The sequence below is a fragment of the Cercospora kikuchii genome, assembly GCF_019650295.1.
Source record: "Cercospora kikuchii DNA, contig_00006, whole genome shotgun sequence".
Lineage (NCBI taxonomy): Eukaryota > Fungi > Ascomycota > Dothideomycetes > Mycosphaerellales > Mycosphaerellaceae > Cercospora > Cercospora kikuchii.
This window is the reverse complement of record NW_025408587.1, coordinates 1,934,415-1,948,492: the sequence shown is the minus strand read 5'-3', so window position 1 is coordinate 1,948,492 and position 14,078 is coordinate 1,934,415. Positions and strand designations below refer to the sequence as shown.

At 53.6% G+C, this 14,078-nt stretch overlaps 5 protein-coding genes across 5 annotated transcripts; 2 read left to right on the top strand and 3 right to left on the bottom strand.

The window, feature by feature from the left end:
* Positions 1 to 1,147: 1,147 nt before the first annotated feature.
* CKM354_000968500 (uncharacterized protein) lies at positions 1,148 to 2,452 on the bottom strand (the record flags this gene model as incomplete). Its single annotated transcript, XM_044805114.1, has 1 exon — positions 1,148 to 2,452. The coding sequence occupies one exon, from the start codon at positions 2,450 to 2,452 to the stop codon at positions 1,148 to 1,150; it is 1,305 nt and encodes a 434-aa protein (XP_044661049.1).
* Positions 2,453 to 5,096: 2,644 nt separating this feature from the next.
* CKM354_000968400 (uncharacterized protein) lies at positions 5,097 to 7,644 on the top strand (the record flags this gene model as incomplete). The annotated part of the gene is made up of 2 exons (XM_044805113.1): positions 5,097 to 7,302; positions 7,352 to 7,644. 2 exons carry the CDS (start codon positions 5,097 to 5,099, stop codon positions 7,642 to 7,644), a joined length of 2,499 nt encoding a protein of 832 aa, XP_044661048.1.
* A 511-nt stretch (positions 7,645 to 8,155) lies between these two features.
* Positions 8,156 to 8,608, top strand: CKM354_000968300 (uncharacterized protein; the record flags this gene model as incomplete). Its single annotated transcript, XM_044805112.1, has 2 exons — positions 8,156 to 8,185; positions 8,246 to 8,608. 2 exons carry the CDS (start codon positions 8,156 to 8,158, stop codon positions 8,606 to 8,608), a joined length of 393 nt encoding a protein of 130 aa, XP_044661047.1.
* A 787-nt stretch (positions 8,609 to 9,395) lies between these two features.
* On the bottom strand, positions 9,396 to 10,823 carry CKM354_000968200 (uncharacterized protein; the record flags this gene model as incomplete). Its single annotated transcript, XM_044805111.1, has 1 exon — positions 9,396 to 10,823. The coding sequence occupies one exon, from the start codon at positions 10,821 to 10,823 to the stop codon at positions 9,396 to 9,398; it is 1,428 nt and encodes a 475-aa protein (XP_044661046.1).
* A 1,357-nt stretch (positions 10,824 to 12,180) lies between these two features.
* Positions 12,181 to 14,036, bottom strand: CKM354_000968100 (uncharacterized protein; the record flags this gene model as incomplete). The annotated part of the gene is made up of 2 exons (XM_044805110.1): positions 12,181 to 13,518; positions 13,587 to 14,036. 2 exons carry the CDS (start codon positions 14,034 to 14,036, stop codon positions 12,181 to 12,183), a joined length of 1,788 nt encoding a protein of 595 aa, XP_044661045.1.
* Between the last annotated feature and the right edge of the window lie 42 nt (positions 14,037 to 14,078).

Below are 14,078 nucleotides of genomic sequence, written 5' to 3'. Positions count from 1 at the left end.
ATAGAGTGGATGATCTTCAGTGTGAGCCTCAGAAGATCAGGTCTTGACAATGCTTTGGCAAGTACATCGAGTTTGTCGGAAAAGCGAGGGAGCTGCACAACCGTTCGATGGATGGTGGGATTGCAACAGTTCTCAACCTGGAGGCAACCTGTCCCCGAAGCTTGTCACTCTCAATATAGATCCAGTCTTCCGTGTGATTTGTATATGTAGCTAACAGCCTTGTGATCGTTCAGATGGTCTGGCGCCATAAGAATATTCCGTTGACTTCCTCAAGATGAACAATTCCTTTGACGAAACGCGGCCTGATATCTCTCTATGCTCGGGATGATCTATACCTTGTATTTGTGGTCATGTCCTGAATCACAAGGAGATGATGTTGTTGGGTTCGCGTCCTGTGTTCCGCATTGACATGTTCAGCGATGCAGGGCTTATCGCTCTTCCCGTCTCAAGCGCGCCTGTCTCGCCAGATACATTCTTACTTACCAAGGCGGCTCAAGCAAGGTTTTAACAGTGCGGCCTTTAGGTTGCTATCGTTTGCTGGCGTGCGTTTGTTAGTTACAGGAAGATTCTCTTGTCAGAGAAGCGGCGGTAGTAAACAGATATTGCACGGGATAGTCGGCTCGTCTCTTTATTCACACAATAGTGCCCATTGGATATCAATCGTCGTTCTCATTCGTATTACGCTTCTAGTCGGCGGTTCAAGATCCTTCTGTAGGTCTTCGGGCGTGTGATATGGACTGCTGATCGCCTGGAAGGTGCCATCGTATTGAGGCTCAGTGTGCTCGGCAAATGCACGAGCGCTGCTGAAGCTCAATGATATCGACCGAGCCTGTCTGCACTGAGCCATACCATGTCTAAAACCCTGATTCGGCGTGCAGAAGGCCGTCATCACGTATCCCAAGGAGTAAGGGAACAGGAAAAGGTTGCTAGTTCAGTTCGTCAATGTGAAACTGGAAGATGCGATGCACGGCCAGCATTACCATTGTCATACATCGTGCAGCTCTCGCTGACATAGCCGTAGCAGCGGACTTGTCCACTGTTGGACAGTATTATGTTGCCGAAAGCCGCATGTCGACAGCTCATGACAGTATTTTGAGCACTATCGGGACCTCTCCACTTTACTAGACACTCGCAGGACAAAAAAAAGCTATTCCTGCGAGGATAGATTGACGTCCATCCCGAGCTCCCTTGCTGATCTCGCTCCAGCAGTCGCAAGGTCATCGGCGGCGTTATTACCTTCATCCTTGTCGTGTCCCTTCACCCACTCGAATCTTACTCCACCCGGACCACGATCCCATTGTGCTCGTTTGTCTGTTGCGGGTATTTCTTGCTCGCCCTCGATCCGGTGCTGGTTGAGACGGAACCGCTCCTCCAACATGTCCAAGATCTTCTGTATCAAGTCCTTGTTCTCCACGGGCTTCCTCGAAGAGTTCACCCAGCCGTTTCGCTGCCAATTGCGGAACCAATCTGTCACGCAATCTATCGAATACTTGCTGTCGCTGACTATGACGATCTTCCTGTCCTTGGGCGCCACCTCGAGTGCGCGGATGATCGCAGTCAACTCTGCTCGTTGATTCGTTTGTTTGGTCCCACTCAGCGGCTCGCTGATGTTTCGTCTGTCCTGTGGTCCAAAGTAGACTCCTACGCCGCCCCAGGCTGTTGCCTTTCCATTCGAGAGCGAGCTTCCGTCCGTGTATATTCTTATCGGTGCATCCTTGACAGGGCGTGCCGCTTGGTACTTGTACGCCTCTCTTTCTACCCGCGTCTTGTATCGTAGACCATCGGTAGTAGAGTCTAATATGAGGTCGCGATCGAAACCGTCTTCCGCATCATCTGGCAGTGGAGCGGCGCCCGGCTCGTACTCTCCTTGTACGAGGGACAGCGGAGGACTCTCCTCCTTAATCCCGTTCGCCTTTTTCTTCGTCATCTTCATGGCCTTCGGTGCTGGCTCACCCTGTTCAATGCTGCCTATCGGAATGTCTGCTGCAGCTGCCGCGAATGCTGCCTGCCCTTCGGCCACATACTGCTCAGCCTCTGTCCTCGTTTTGAAACCCTTGTGCTTCGGTCCTTTCCACCCTGTGATCTGGTCCAACACGTCTTGCCAATTGGTGTACACACCAGGGTTCCTCCCCGCCTGCACGCCATACCACTTGGTGACGTTGGACGGCCTCGCATCTCCTTCATTGTTGACAAACTTCTCGGCATCACTGAGCGATGTGAACGACTTGAACATGGCCTTCGGGAAGCCACGGACTTGTTCGAGACATTCGTTCCAGGTGTGATAGATGCCTGGTGACTTTCCGGTGCGGACAGCATAGAACTTTGGCATAGTCTTCGAGTCCCTCTTTCTCTTATTGCCAGCTGCGGACAGAGGGTCGGGCTCCAGTTGCACGGCGGTGGGCGAAGTTGGGTTGACGGCTGTGAAGCCCGTTGGTGCATCAACTTCGGCCATGGCTAGTTTGTCTCGCTGTGTGCGAGACCGGAGCAGCTGCACGTGGAGTGGATTACTGAAGAACAGGAGCGGCTCGAGTACGGTGCTGGATCGCGTGGTGCTCAAGCATAGAACGAACGCCAAGCGCGGAGTGGTGGAGAGCCCGCGGGCGAGGCGGAGCAGGAACGGAGGTGCCAACGCGACGACGGCAAGGCAACAATGGGCGGTCGTGGTGAGCAACAGGTGCGGAGTCGGGCGGAGGGTCGGGCAGCAGGCGAAAGGCTGAAGACTGGCTGATTGAGCTCACGGCTGGGATGGGGCCATGGGCGAGGGAGAGGAGTCGGCGGAAGTAGCCAGGGGGTGCTGCCTCCGTACAGTGGGGAAGCGCGCCGCGTTCATGCTTTGGCGCGGCCTGCACACGTCGGAGCGAGGATGTTGCTTCGACGAGCACGCTGGCCTGGCCGGATGAGGGGTGTGCATGTCGGTACGGATGGGAGGGAATGAGACCGCGAGACCGCAGTGAGAGTGACTGCCAAGTCGTGCGTTGCTCAGCTTCCCGCCGCGTCCGTGTCCTTGAAGCTGCTCCACCACATAACTACTCGTGTTGGAGACGGGAAGCCCGCCCACGGTTTCCAAAGCCCCCACGGATGTGATCACATAGCATGCCCTCCTACCAACAGCATGTTTGAGGTATGCCATGCTCAACTTCGGACCACAGTTCCATCCGCTGCTCCCACCACTTCACTTCACCGCTAGAAGCTTCTCCACGATTTGCCCTTCTAACAAGGTCTCCACTTAGACTCGCCATGCATCAGATCGCTATCACTTACGTCTACACCGAGCGCGGTCTGTGGTGCTTACTCCAAACGAATTAGTGGAGATTCGTGCTGCGCAACGAACATTCGAAGGCGCATACATCAGAACAAGCTTGAGCCAATTCAGCTTCGCTCTGGTTGTACTGAAGATCTTCACGAGCGAATTTTACAGCATAGGTAAGCGTGCCGTTCGTCTCCTTGGGCCATGTCCGGCCGCCGCTCACACCGCCGCAGGTGCCCTGTTCGCAGTCTATGGGGCAGGAGTGCTCGCAGTGAGCGCTTTTAGACGAATGCAATCCAACAGACAATTTTTCACGGAAGTAGGCGAGGACGGCTTGAGCAGAAAGCGCTTCAGAACGAGTGGTAATGTGGTCGTGATCTTGACTAGCCTCAGCATTTCGGCCTATATCACCCTCATAGTACTCACAATACGACTGAAAGACTTGTAATGTGATGACGGAATGACCTCAACGCCTTGTGACCAACTCCCTCGTTTAGAGAGGGCAGCACTTGGATGTCGATCAACAAATATCGGTGGTGACGAAGCAACAGTTTGCATCTGCAGAAGAGCTCACCAATCTTCCTCATATGCATAGCAGACACATCGTGACATTGTGTACACAGTTTCCTGCATGTCCCTCCTCCTGCGAGATGACATCGATCACCCTGCCCCCTATGCCACAGCCAACGTGAGGTTGCTGTAGACATCTCCATCGATATGAGAGCATGCTCGTAGAAACTTACTCTGTCGTTGTGGCAGCTCGAAGCGCAGTCTGCGGCGCCGCCATCGGCCGACGATGTGCCTGGGACAGCCACATTCCAGATGGGGTGAAGCCGAAAGATCCTGAGAATGAGCATGGACATGCTTATTGCGGAGACAACGACACCTCTCCATGTTAACGATCGGCAGAAAAGGCAAGCTATGGCATGGGTCCACGCTGCTGTCAATCGCCATGTACAAGTGTATGTCTGGTTGAGATGGCAGGACCGTGGAAGCTAGCTGTTGAAAGGTTAATAGGCTGAGAACCCGCCGCTTAGGTGAAGCTGCCAAGTGTGCAGTGGCCTGATGTAGACTTGCGGAGTGGCGATCACGACGTGCATTTTGTACCCAGTCATGCGAATTGGAAGGCATCGGGTAGCAGGAGCCCCGAGCGGTTTGGACTCCCTTCAAGAAAGCCGTACCATTGCACGGCGATCGATATCATCTACGCGCTTGGCAGGAGTGGCCAGATATAGAGATGAGGCTCAACAATCAAATGTCGGCAGGGCCTGGGCGGCGGGCGTGCAGATGTCTCGCGCGCAGATTGGTAGGTTTGGGTTTGCGCCGACACAGGGCCTCCCGCACTCCGAACAGCAGAAGAATACCCTGCGCGGGAGCTGCTGGAAGGTACATGTAGTGCTACGCCTGCTCGCCGCGTGTCTTGTGCTTGTCCTGCACCTCTGCTGCTGTTCAGGCGACCGGTCTGACGAAGCGCTCCGCCCTGTTCGCCGCCTCGGCGTCCTGGGAGCATTCTGTCGTTTCCCTTTGCATCCATAAAATTAGCTTCTTCTGGACCAGGAACCGCGAGCTTCGCGTTTGGCGACTTCGGCGTTACCCTCCCCGTCTGGAAATCGTGCGGCAGCGCTCACGAGCACGCGGCAGCACAGATCATCACGACTGGAGCCGTGGAGTCATCATCCTCCGTCGGTCGCGCAGAGGGTAGAAATTTGCAGCGTCTGCTCCAGTTTTTGCCAACAATGACGGCAAGTTGAGAGCGCCTTGGAAGGAACAACTCCGGTCGCGCTTGGCCCTGCAGCTCAGCACAGCGCGAGGCGTCATCTCACTCCTGCCCTGCGATTTCGCCAGCGATATGCCACATGCAGTGGCGCAGAATAACACCCCAAACGCAGAATATACCAATGATGGCGTCGGTCTAGGCGGCGCAGACACTAACGCGCACGCTGCTCGCACGTGTTCATGTCACGAGGAGGACAACTCGCAACTGGGCCTCTTCCGTCGTCGCCAATCCTCGACCATCCAGCAACAGCAGTCTAAGCTAGCGCAGTACGCCGCCATGAGGGCCAGTGCTGAATCCGAGCGGAGCAGCCGCAACGAAGAGCCACCGAATGATCAGCAGGTGGAGTCGCTACGAAATCAGCTCGACCGGACGCTCTCTCAATCGCAACGTGAACATGCCAACGCCTCTCCCGCACCGCGGAACTCCTCATCGAACGACTTCCTCGCTGCGCCGAAGCGACTACCTACTCACCGGGGAGGCTCTCTCGCAGCTGTCATGAACGGCACCTTGCAAGAGGTCTCTGGTGCCACCATGGCGCTGAACGATACTCCTGCCATTACGCCATCGACTACGGCGCCGAATTCTCCAAAGATATTGGCCATGACCAAAGGGCAGGCCCCAACCAGCAACGGCAGCGACAGTCCTAGCCATCCGAGCCAGTGGAATCTCGCTCCCCGACGACAGAATTCGGGCACCTCGACCCCGCGTGTACGGCCTACAACACTCGATATCCCTGGCTTGACAAAGAGCAAGGTGTCGCCGGATGGACGAATTGCGCAGCGAGATGTTGGTTCGAAGCTGGTCATCATCATGGTGGGCTTGCCAGCAAGAGGAAAGAGCTATATTACAAAGAAACTAGCCCGGTACCTGAACTGGCTTCAACACGATACAAGGATTTTCAACGTGGGCGAACGACGTCGCACGGTAGCAGGTGGACCTAACAGTCTGGAGAAGACGAGAAGCCATCAGAACCAAGCAGCTCACAGCGATGACAAAAGAGAGAGCATCCAACCTCGACCTTACCCGCAGGGTGAGCGAACCGCACATCACCCTTCCGTTGCTCAGATCATCCTGAACGGCCAAACAAAGATCGAGCCTCCTCAGACACCGCAGCAGAGTCACGAACCTGGACAGGCCAATGGCGACCCATTTGATGGAAGGCCAGCAACAGATAGAAAGCAGAGCTTGGCAACTGCTGTCCTTTCGAAAGACGTCCCCGAGCAGAAGGCGGAGGGCGGAGATGAGAATATGGAACAGAATGCCGCATTCTTTGACCCACAGAACAAGAAGGCGTCGCAGATCCGCGAGCAAGTAGCCCGTGAGACCCTAGATGATCTCCTGGATTACATCTTGTACGAAAACGGGAGTATCGGCATTCTTGATGCCACGAACAGCACTCTGGCGCGACGGAAGATGATAATGGACCACATCCGCGAACGTGCTGGCCCACAATTGAATGTGCTTTTCCTTGAGTCCAAATGCGTTGACCAGGATTTGCTCGAGGCCAACATGCGCCTGAAGCTACAAGGCCCCGATTACCGCGAGATGGATCCGACGATCGCGCTACAAGATTTCAAGGCACGAGTGAGAGAGTACGAGAAGGCATATGTGAGTCTAGGCGACTACGAAGAGAAAATGCACATGCCTTACGTCCAAATGATCGATGTCGGACGCAAGATCATCAGCCACCAGATCAAAGGATTCTTGATGGCACAGGCAAATTATTACCTGCTGAACTTCAATCTGGCACCTCGGCAGATATGGATCACTCGTCATGGTCTCAGTCAGGACAATGTGTCTGGCAAGATTGGAGGCGATAGTGACCTCGCGCCTGAAGGGCACATGTATGCCAAGTCTTTGCAGAAGTTCATCGCCGAGAAACGCAAAGAATGGGATATCAAGCAGATCGAGAATCTCAAGAACACACATTTCCCACCGCAGCCAGGAGACGTCACACCGCCGAACCCTTACTACCAGCCGCAGTCGCCCACTTCGGAGGGTGACGAAACGGATTCAATCCTCACCGAAGCTTCAGCTGTGGGATACGAGCCAAAAGCCTTCTGTGTGTGGACTTCGATGCTGAAGCGAAGCATCCAGACTGCGCAATATTTCGATGATGAGGAGTACGATACAAAGCAAATGCGCATGTTGGATGAATTGAACGCCGGCGTCATGGAGGGCCTCACGTACTCGTGTATAAGCACACAGTACCCGGAGGAGTACCGCAGCCGGAGGGCTGATAAGCTGCACTACAGATACCCTGGGCCAGGCGGAGAAGGTGAGAGAGCACCTTGTCATCAGTTGAATGTCTTGCTAACTGTGTCCAGGTTATTTGGATATCATCAATCGCCTCCGACCTGTCATCGTGGAGCTGGAGCGCATGACTGATCATGTACTTCTTGTGGGGCACAGGAGTGTTGCTCGTGTGCTACTAGCCTACTTCCGCGGGCTGAAGCGGGAAGAAGTCGCAGATCTTGACGTCCCACTCGGCATGCTTTACTGTCTGGAGCCCAAGCCTTACGGTGTCGACTTCAAGGCATACAAGTGGGACAGAGACACCGAATGGTTCTACGAGGTGCCCAACTTCCAGTTGCGAAGAGCTGAGGACGACATGGTGTAGAGGTACGATGCTCAGGATCGAAGACCGCAGAGCATATGCTGACTTGATTGTAGTGCCTGTCAACTCAATCTCTCCAAATCGGAGGCCACCCTTTCCACCCTGCCCCAGCGCAGAGTACGCTTTACTCTCGGAGGCTAAGCATAGCTTGCATAGCGATACATTCGGATGCGTGTATGATGCATTTCCAGCGATAGAATTATGGGAATGAATGACGACAGAGACGGATTACAATCATGATTCTTGGTGTACCATAGAGAGCGATGCACTTCAAATTAGCGAGGCGTTGAGGGTCAACAGAACTGGCTACTAGACGAATAGAGCTGGCGCGCCAAATGATACTACTTTTCACTTCTCAAATGAATTGCTTGCGCATGGTTTTGCGTATGAATGGTAGTCAGTCGGACCAAACTCGGCGATAGCTGTGCGGAGAAGACCTCCGCTTCCAGTGGTGCACATCATCGATTCCAGGCGCTCTTTCCTGCCAGACGCAATTTACACTATCGCAGCAATCATGGGCGGCCCAAACCTCGAAGTCTTCAAGGTACGTCGCGTATTATCTCAATCTGACATCCATAGCTAACGACTTCCGTGCGCACTGCAGTTCGGCATGTACATCATGTTCCCAATCGGGTTCATGTACTACTTCGGCATCAACCTCGACTCACGCTTCTCCGTACCCGATTTCTGGCCTAAAAAGGGACAAACCCACGAAATTCCATTCGAGAGAGATGAGATTAAGGAGGAGATTGAGAGGTTGAAGCAGAGGAGATTGGCTGCTCGGGCGAGAAGACTGGCGGCGGAGGAGCAAGGCTTGGATACTGCGACGCATGTTAATGAGAATGAGGTCCGAGAGGGAAGGACGAGGGAGTATTTGAGTAACACGAAGGTGTTGCCGAGGGAGGGAGAGGTTCCGGAGGAGGAGAGGGGTGGGAAGAAGGGTGGGTGGTTTGGTTGGGGGAAGTGAGTGATGAATTTTGGACGAATGCGATTGGGTCCGGAAGGGAACGATATGCTGAAAGAGACGATGCTCGGGAGCAAGACTGGTCCTGCTTCTGCCTGGAGTCTGGGGAACTGTGTTGAGAGAAGTCCCGAACGAGAGCGAACACCACGAGTCGAAGACGAAGCATGGTGGCGTGCGGAAAAAGGCACAATCACCACTCAACCACGCCTGCGACGGACGAACACAGAAGGAAAATCGCAACCCGACACGAAGACGCGCAGCACAAGGCCATACGAGATCATCTACAGAACCGCGCACAATGAGAGTCCGGCCATGAAGCAGCGCAATTCGATACCAAAACCAGCGACGGCGATCAGAGAACAGTCTGCTTTGTCACAACTTAGAGGAGCTGGCCCGAGTGCATTCGCAAAGCCAGGCTCGAAGAATGTAACGCAGCGATCTTACTCAAAATTCTCACTGGAAGCCTCCTGTGCTAGTCAGCATGGCTTAGGCTGCCCTTCGTCGGTCCCGTCACGGTATTGCATTAGGCACTACCAGAAACCAGCCAGATATTGTCCATAGCGATGCATAACGACTCCCCACTCGATTGCGTGCAGACAAATGGTAATGACATGATCATGAATTGAATATTTGGGCTTTTCACGCTTCTGTGTAGCCTGATCTAATATCTGTATTCTAATGTTGGTCGTGCTATCATTGCAGTTGAAGGTCATCGTCATGTTGGGTATATCAGTGCCATCAGCCTGTGCCCCCAGCCACAGACTGTTTGCGAAATCGCTCCATCTGCGCGCTATAGTGCATAGAGGGCAGCTCCAGCGACGGCTCCCAGAGCCGCGAGGTTCCAGGCTGGTGGCGCAGTGGGCTGTGCTGCGGCGTCCAAGGTCATTGTGCCATCAGAGCCACCAATACGCGCACCTCCGCTGGCCACTGCCACGTCAGTGACAGCATTGGCAACGACCGTAGCATCCGGAACACCCGAGGAATTCGAAATCTCCAGGATGTTGTTCGTCGTCGAATTGAAGCTCGTCTGCGCCAAGCTGATTTCGTTCTGCGCAATATCATAAACGACATAGGCTGATCGTAAAAATGTGTCGCCCAGAACTGGTGTGCTGCCGTCGGCTGGCGAGATGCCCAGTATACACACTTCTTGCCCTCTATCGGTTCCAGCTACGATGACGAGCTCGTTCAGCGGTACTCTGATCGTAGGAGACGAGAAGGTGAAGTCGATTGTGTCGTCAGAATTTCCCAGACTGCAGTCTACGAATGCTGCGCCTTGACTTTCATCGTACTGTGCATTCACACTGTCGTAGATGGACCGCGTGATATCGTTGGGCAGGTACATGAGACTGCTTCCTGAGTCCAGCAATGCCGGTATCGCTTCATCGCTTGCGATGGAGCCCGTTTGTCCATTCGCACCCACAGCGGTCAATGCAATGATGAATTCGGCGTACACTCCTTGTTCCTTCACAACCGGAAGCGTTTCCAGAGCGCCAGTGTATTTAGCTGTGTTGACGCCACCAAATAATATCGACCCGGTAGAAGCATCGAGGTCGTTTAACCACAAGCTGTAGGCGTTCGAATTGATGGCACCAGTGTCGACCAAGTTCTGCGGGACGTTCGGATATGTCTTGCCCCCATTATACCGCACTGCCACTTCGTTACTCGCGTAGCCGATTCCAAGTATTCCTTCCTCGGAGCTGGATGTATATCCCACGCCAAACTGCTGTGTTTCCAATGTGGTGCCGCCGATTTTGACAACGTCAGTCACGTAATCGCCAGTAGCTCCGGAGCCATCGACGTAGGAAATGTTAAAATTGCTGTTGAGATACGAATATGTCGAGGAGTCGTTGGCGCTGTATGTGCCAGATATTGAACACAGATTGCCTCTTTCCTTGCAGACGTGGCTATCCGCTACGTTCACCCACAAGTCGCTACTGCCAGTGTCCAAGTGTAGCCGGAATTGCTGCTCTGGTGTCCCGATCGAAACATTGGCAAAATATAAAGTTTCCTCGTTGTCCAGCGTTACGCCCAATGTATCTCGCCTGCGGAGTTTCCGCCGTTTTCGATCATGGGCAAGAGGATTGTCGATGTGTTTGCGTTGTATTGAGTGCTCGACCACTCGTGGCGGCAAGCCATCGTCGCGCTTGACCAGGTTGATGGCGTCAACGGCCGTGCCAAGAACGCTTGCCGTGAAAGCGACAGCCACTGAAGTTCTCATCCCGAATGAAACACGCGCCAGAGCCAGGACGTGAGGTCGATGCGACCACGGGACAGGGCTCAGCAGCGATCCATGTATGTGTATTATACAGCGAGGAAAAAGTCTCGATGTGCTCACATGGCCTCGTCCAGTTGTACGCAATGTTCAATGACGCGGCCGTTTGTTGCGACTAGTGCTGCTACCCACACTGGTGGCAATGTCGTCGTGTACATGGATCCGGCACAGCCGCTAAGATGACTTTGTCTCAAAGTGATGGATTTCTGGCCGTCATCTGGACTCTGCTTAGAATTCGTGTGACGTTCTCGCTGATGTTGGATGAAAGTAAGCGTGAAGAAAGCCCTCGGAAGATTGATCCTCACGGCGCTCGAGGACGGCCAGTAAGTTTGATGCAGGGAGGCAATTTGATATGCTTGCGCGTCCTGGCTGCCGGTTACGTATTGCAGCTGCATGAATCGAAAGCCGCAAAATCGGCATCGCGAAACAGAAATGCCGATTCGCCTGACACTACAGCAAGATTATTACTTGCGACATGCAGAACACAAAACTCACGGCTTCGCTGCCGCCAATGTTTTTGTCGGAGAACGCACCGCCAGCAGGGGCAAAGCAAGGCCAGAGGAGGGGCGACTCTTTCTCGTCCGAGCATCTTGGCGCAATTCGCACTTTTCGTGCTCGCACTATCTCGTGTCGCACAATGTTGGCCCCCAGATGCAGTATGCATGAATAAGGATTTTGTCAGACCGGGTCCCCATTCTCGGCATGCAGTCGCAGCGCTACTTTTCATGTGAGAGGATCCTGGTGCTGATGCTTCACTGTGGGTGAGGTCTAGCATACCATTGACCGGCAGGCCTTCGAAGGGCAACACGGCTTCTTCTCATTCCTTGTCTGAAGGCTGCATTGTTTGCACTGTGCTTGCGCATGACACCGCCTGGCACTACTCTGCGTAGGTAGCCCCCGTGGTCGCACTGTCGTAGCGCAGCGCGTAGCTCCATGTCAGTACTCGCTCCGACGTCCGAACCTCTGCAATGGTCCGGACTCAGTACCCACAAGTGGGCAAGGTCAGATAATACATATGCCTGTTGGTGCGCCCTTGTGTTACGATTGAGATGTCGTTGACGCGTGCAGTCAAGATCAAGAGTCTCCCGAGGGCGGATCAAGGCAAGCCAAGTCGGGGCTGAGTCCTTTGGCCAACGCTCTTGCATGGCGCTTGAGCATTGGGGTGGAGCGAGCACGATCCTTGGCTCCTGCTGCGCTGCACAAATCAAGAAAGAACGAGACGAACGTATCAAGACAATCCCGTCTGAGAATATGCCCATCAGACGGACGTTTCATGCTATCTCCTGCAGAGCGACGACTACTGTCATGACTGAGCAGCGGGTCGCTTGAATGGATGAGCCTCAGTATTGAAGACCCAGTCATCGAGGCTGATGAGATCGACTTCGGAATAAAGCAAGTAGAAGTACTTCAAAGTCTCCGCGAGCCAGAAACTCTCCATGCTGTTCATCTTGACGTTGTGTCCCGTACTTTCGAGCCAAGTAGGATCGTACGTCACATCTGCGAGTGCAGCATTCGCAATGTCCGTCTGTGTAGCATTGACAATACTGGTAAACATTTCCCATCCTCGATCCAGCAAGTACTTCTGTCCGGTGGTCCGATAAAGGATGAACACACTCTCGATCGCTTCCGGCCGCAGGATGTATCGCCTATCTCGGATATTGGTAAAGCCTTTGGGCAGCCGAAGGTCGTCGATCGGATCTTGGTCTCGAGACGCATCAGTCCGGACGATGGCATCTCGCCACTTTTCTTCGTTCCATGGGCATTCTCCCTGGCGCGAAGGGCATGGAACCATTTCGAAGACTTCGGGCATGACTCCCATTGGCAAAGCTTGATATGCCCAAATGCATCCATCTGTAAGCTTCTTGCCGATATCCACATGATCCTCCTGCTCGGTCAATCGTCCACCGAGTGCGAACATGCCTCCAGCGAAGCATACCAGATGCTGACCTTGAGGTTCAAGCTTGGGCGGCTTGCCCATCTCCGTACGTACGTTGCCACTCATCAGAATATCAACGCCTTCCGGTGTCATTGGCTTCCAGAGGTTGTGTTTGATGGCAGTCTCCATACTTCGCTTGTACATTCGCGCGTAGATGGGGTCGGTTCCTCCCAACAAAGCGTGCATCTTCGGAAAGTACTCGTACAGTGAGTCCGACATCGCGGAGAGTGTAAAGTAGGTGTCTTTGGTAAAATCAGCGTCGCGGCCATTTACCACGACTGGAAACATTCCCGGCAGATGGGTGTCTTCCTGCTGCTTTGCGAATAGTTGCATGACCCGGTGGACCGCATCGAAATATCGCATGTCGCCTGTTAGCTGCGACAAGTGAGTAAACTCCATACTCAAAGAACCAATCTCAGCAACAAGCACGACATCGTCAGCGACCTGTCGCGTAGTGAGAGCAGCTTGCGGCCGCCAACGAGTTATAGGCATGTGGTTTGGCGTATCAAACGCCTTCAGGAGCATTTCACCAAACTCCGTGGCCTTGTCCAATAGTCTCTTATCCCCACTGAGATCGTATGCGGATAAAAATCCGCCCAAGTGCCTAATGGTCGTCTCAAAAACATTGATAGATTCTTCTGTGCACTTTGAAAGATCGATCGTAACCGCGGCTTGAACAGCCTGCTCAAATTCGTCCTTAAGATCCTGCGAAAAGATTCAATGCTTAGCAGAGTTCAGGTCGAATCACATACTATGAATATTTTGCGACTCACCATGATCCAGAGAGTATCGAGAGAATCCACCAATGTCGCCGCCCATCCGCCAAAGCCGTTCTTGAAATTACCTGTGATAGGTGTAACTTCGTCCATGAGCCAGGCATGCTCGGTGTAGGCTTTCCAACATCTCTGGAATGTAGCCTTCACGGCGGCTTGCCTTTCTCGTCGAATTGCTGCTTGCTCTGCTGTCTCTTTTGCGAAGTCGACTTGAACTTTGGGAAGCCTTCGTGGTTTCGCTGCGGGCAGAGATGTGATGCTCTCGGGCTGATAATGCAGAGGGACGTCCGACCAGCGGAATTGTCCATCATTCTGGCCTTCATCAGAGTGGAAGAATGCAGCATAGTGAATCCTCGTTTGGGATGCTATATTCTGCCGAAAGTGTGTGAGGACGATTAAGGCGACCACCGCCACGCCAGCGTAGGTCGCGTAACGGCGAAGTGATATCATTGTTGACTGTGGCCAAATTCGTATGTCACGGAAATTCCAATG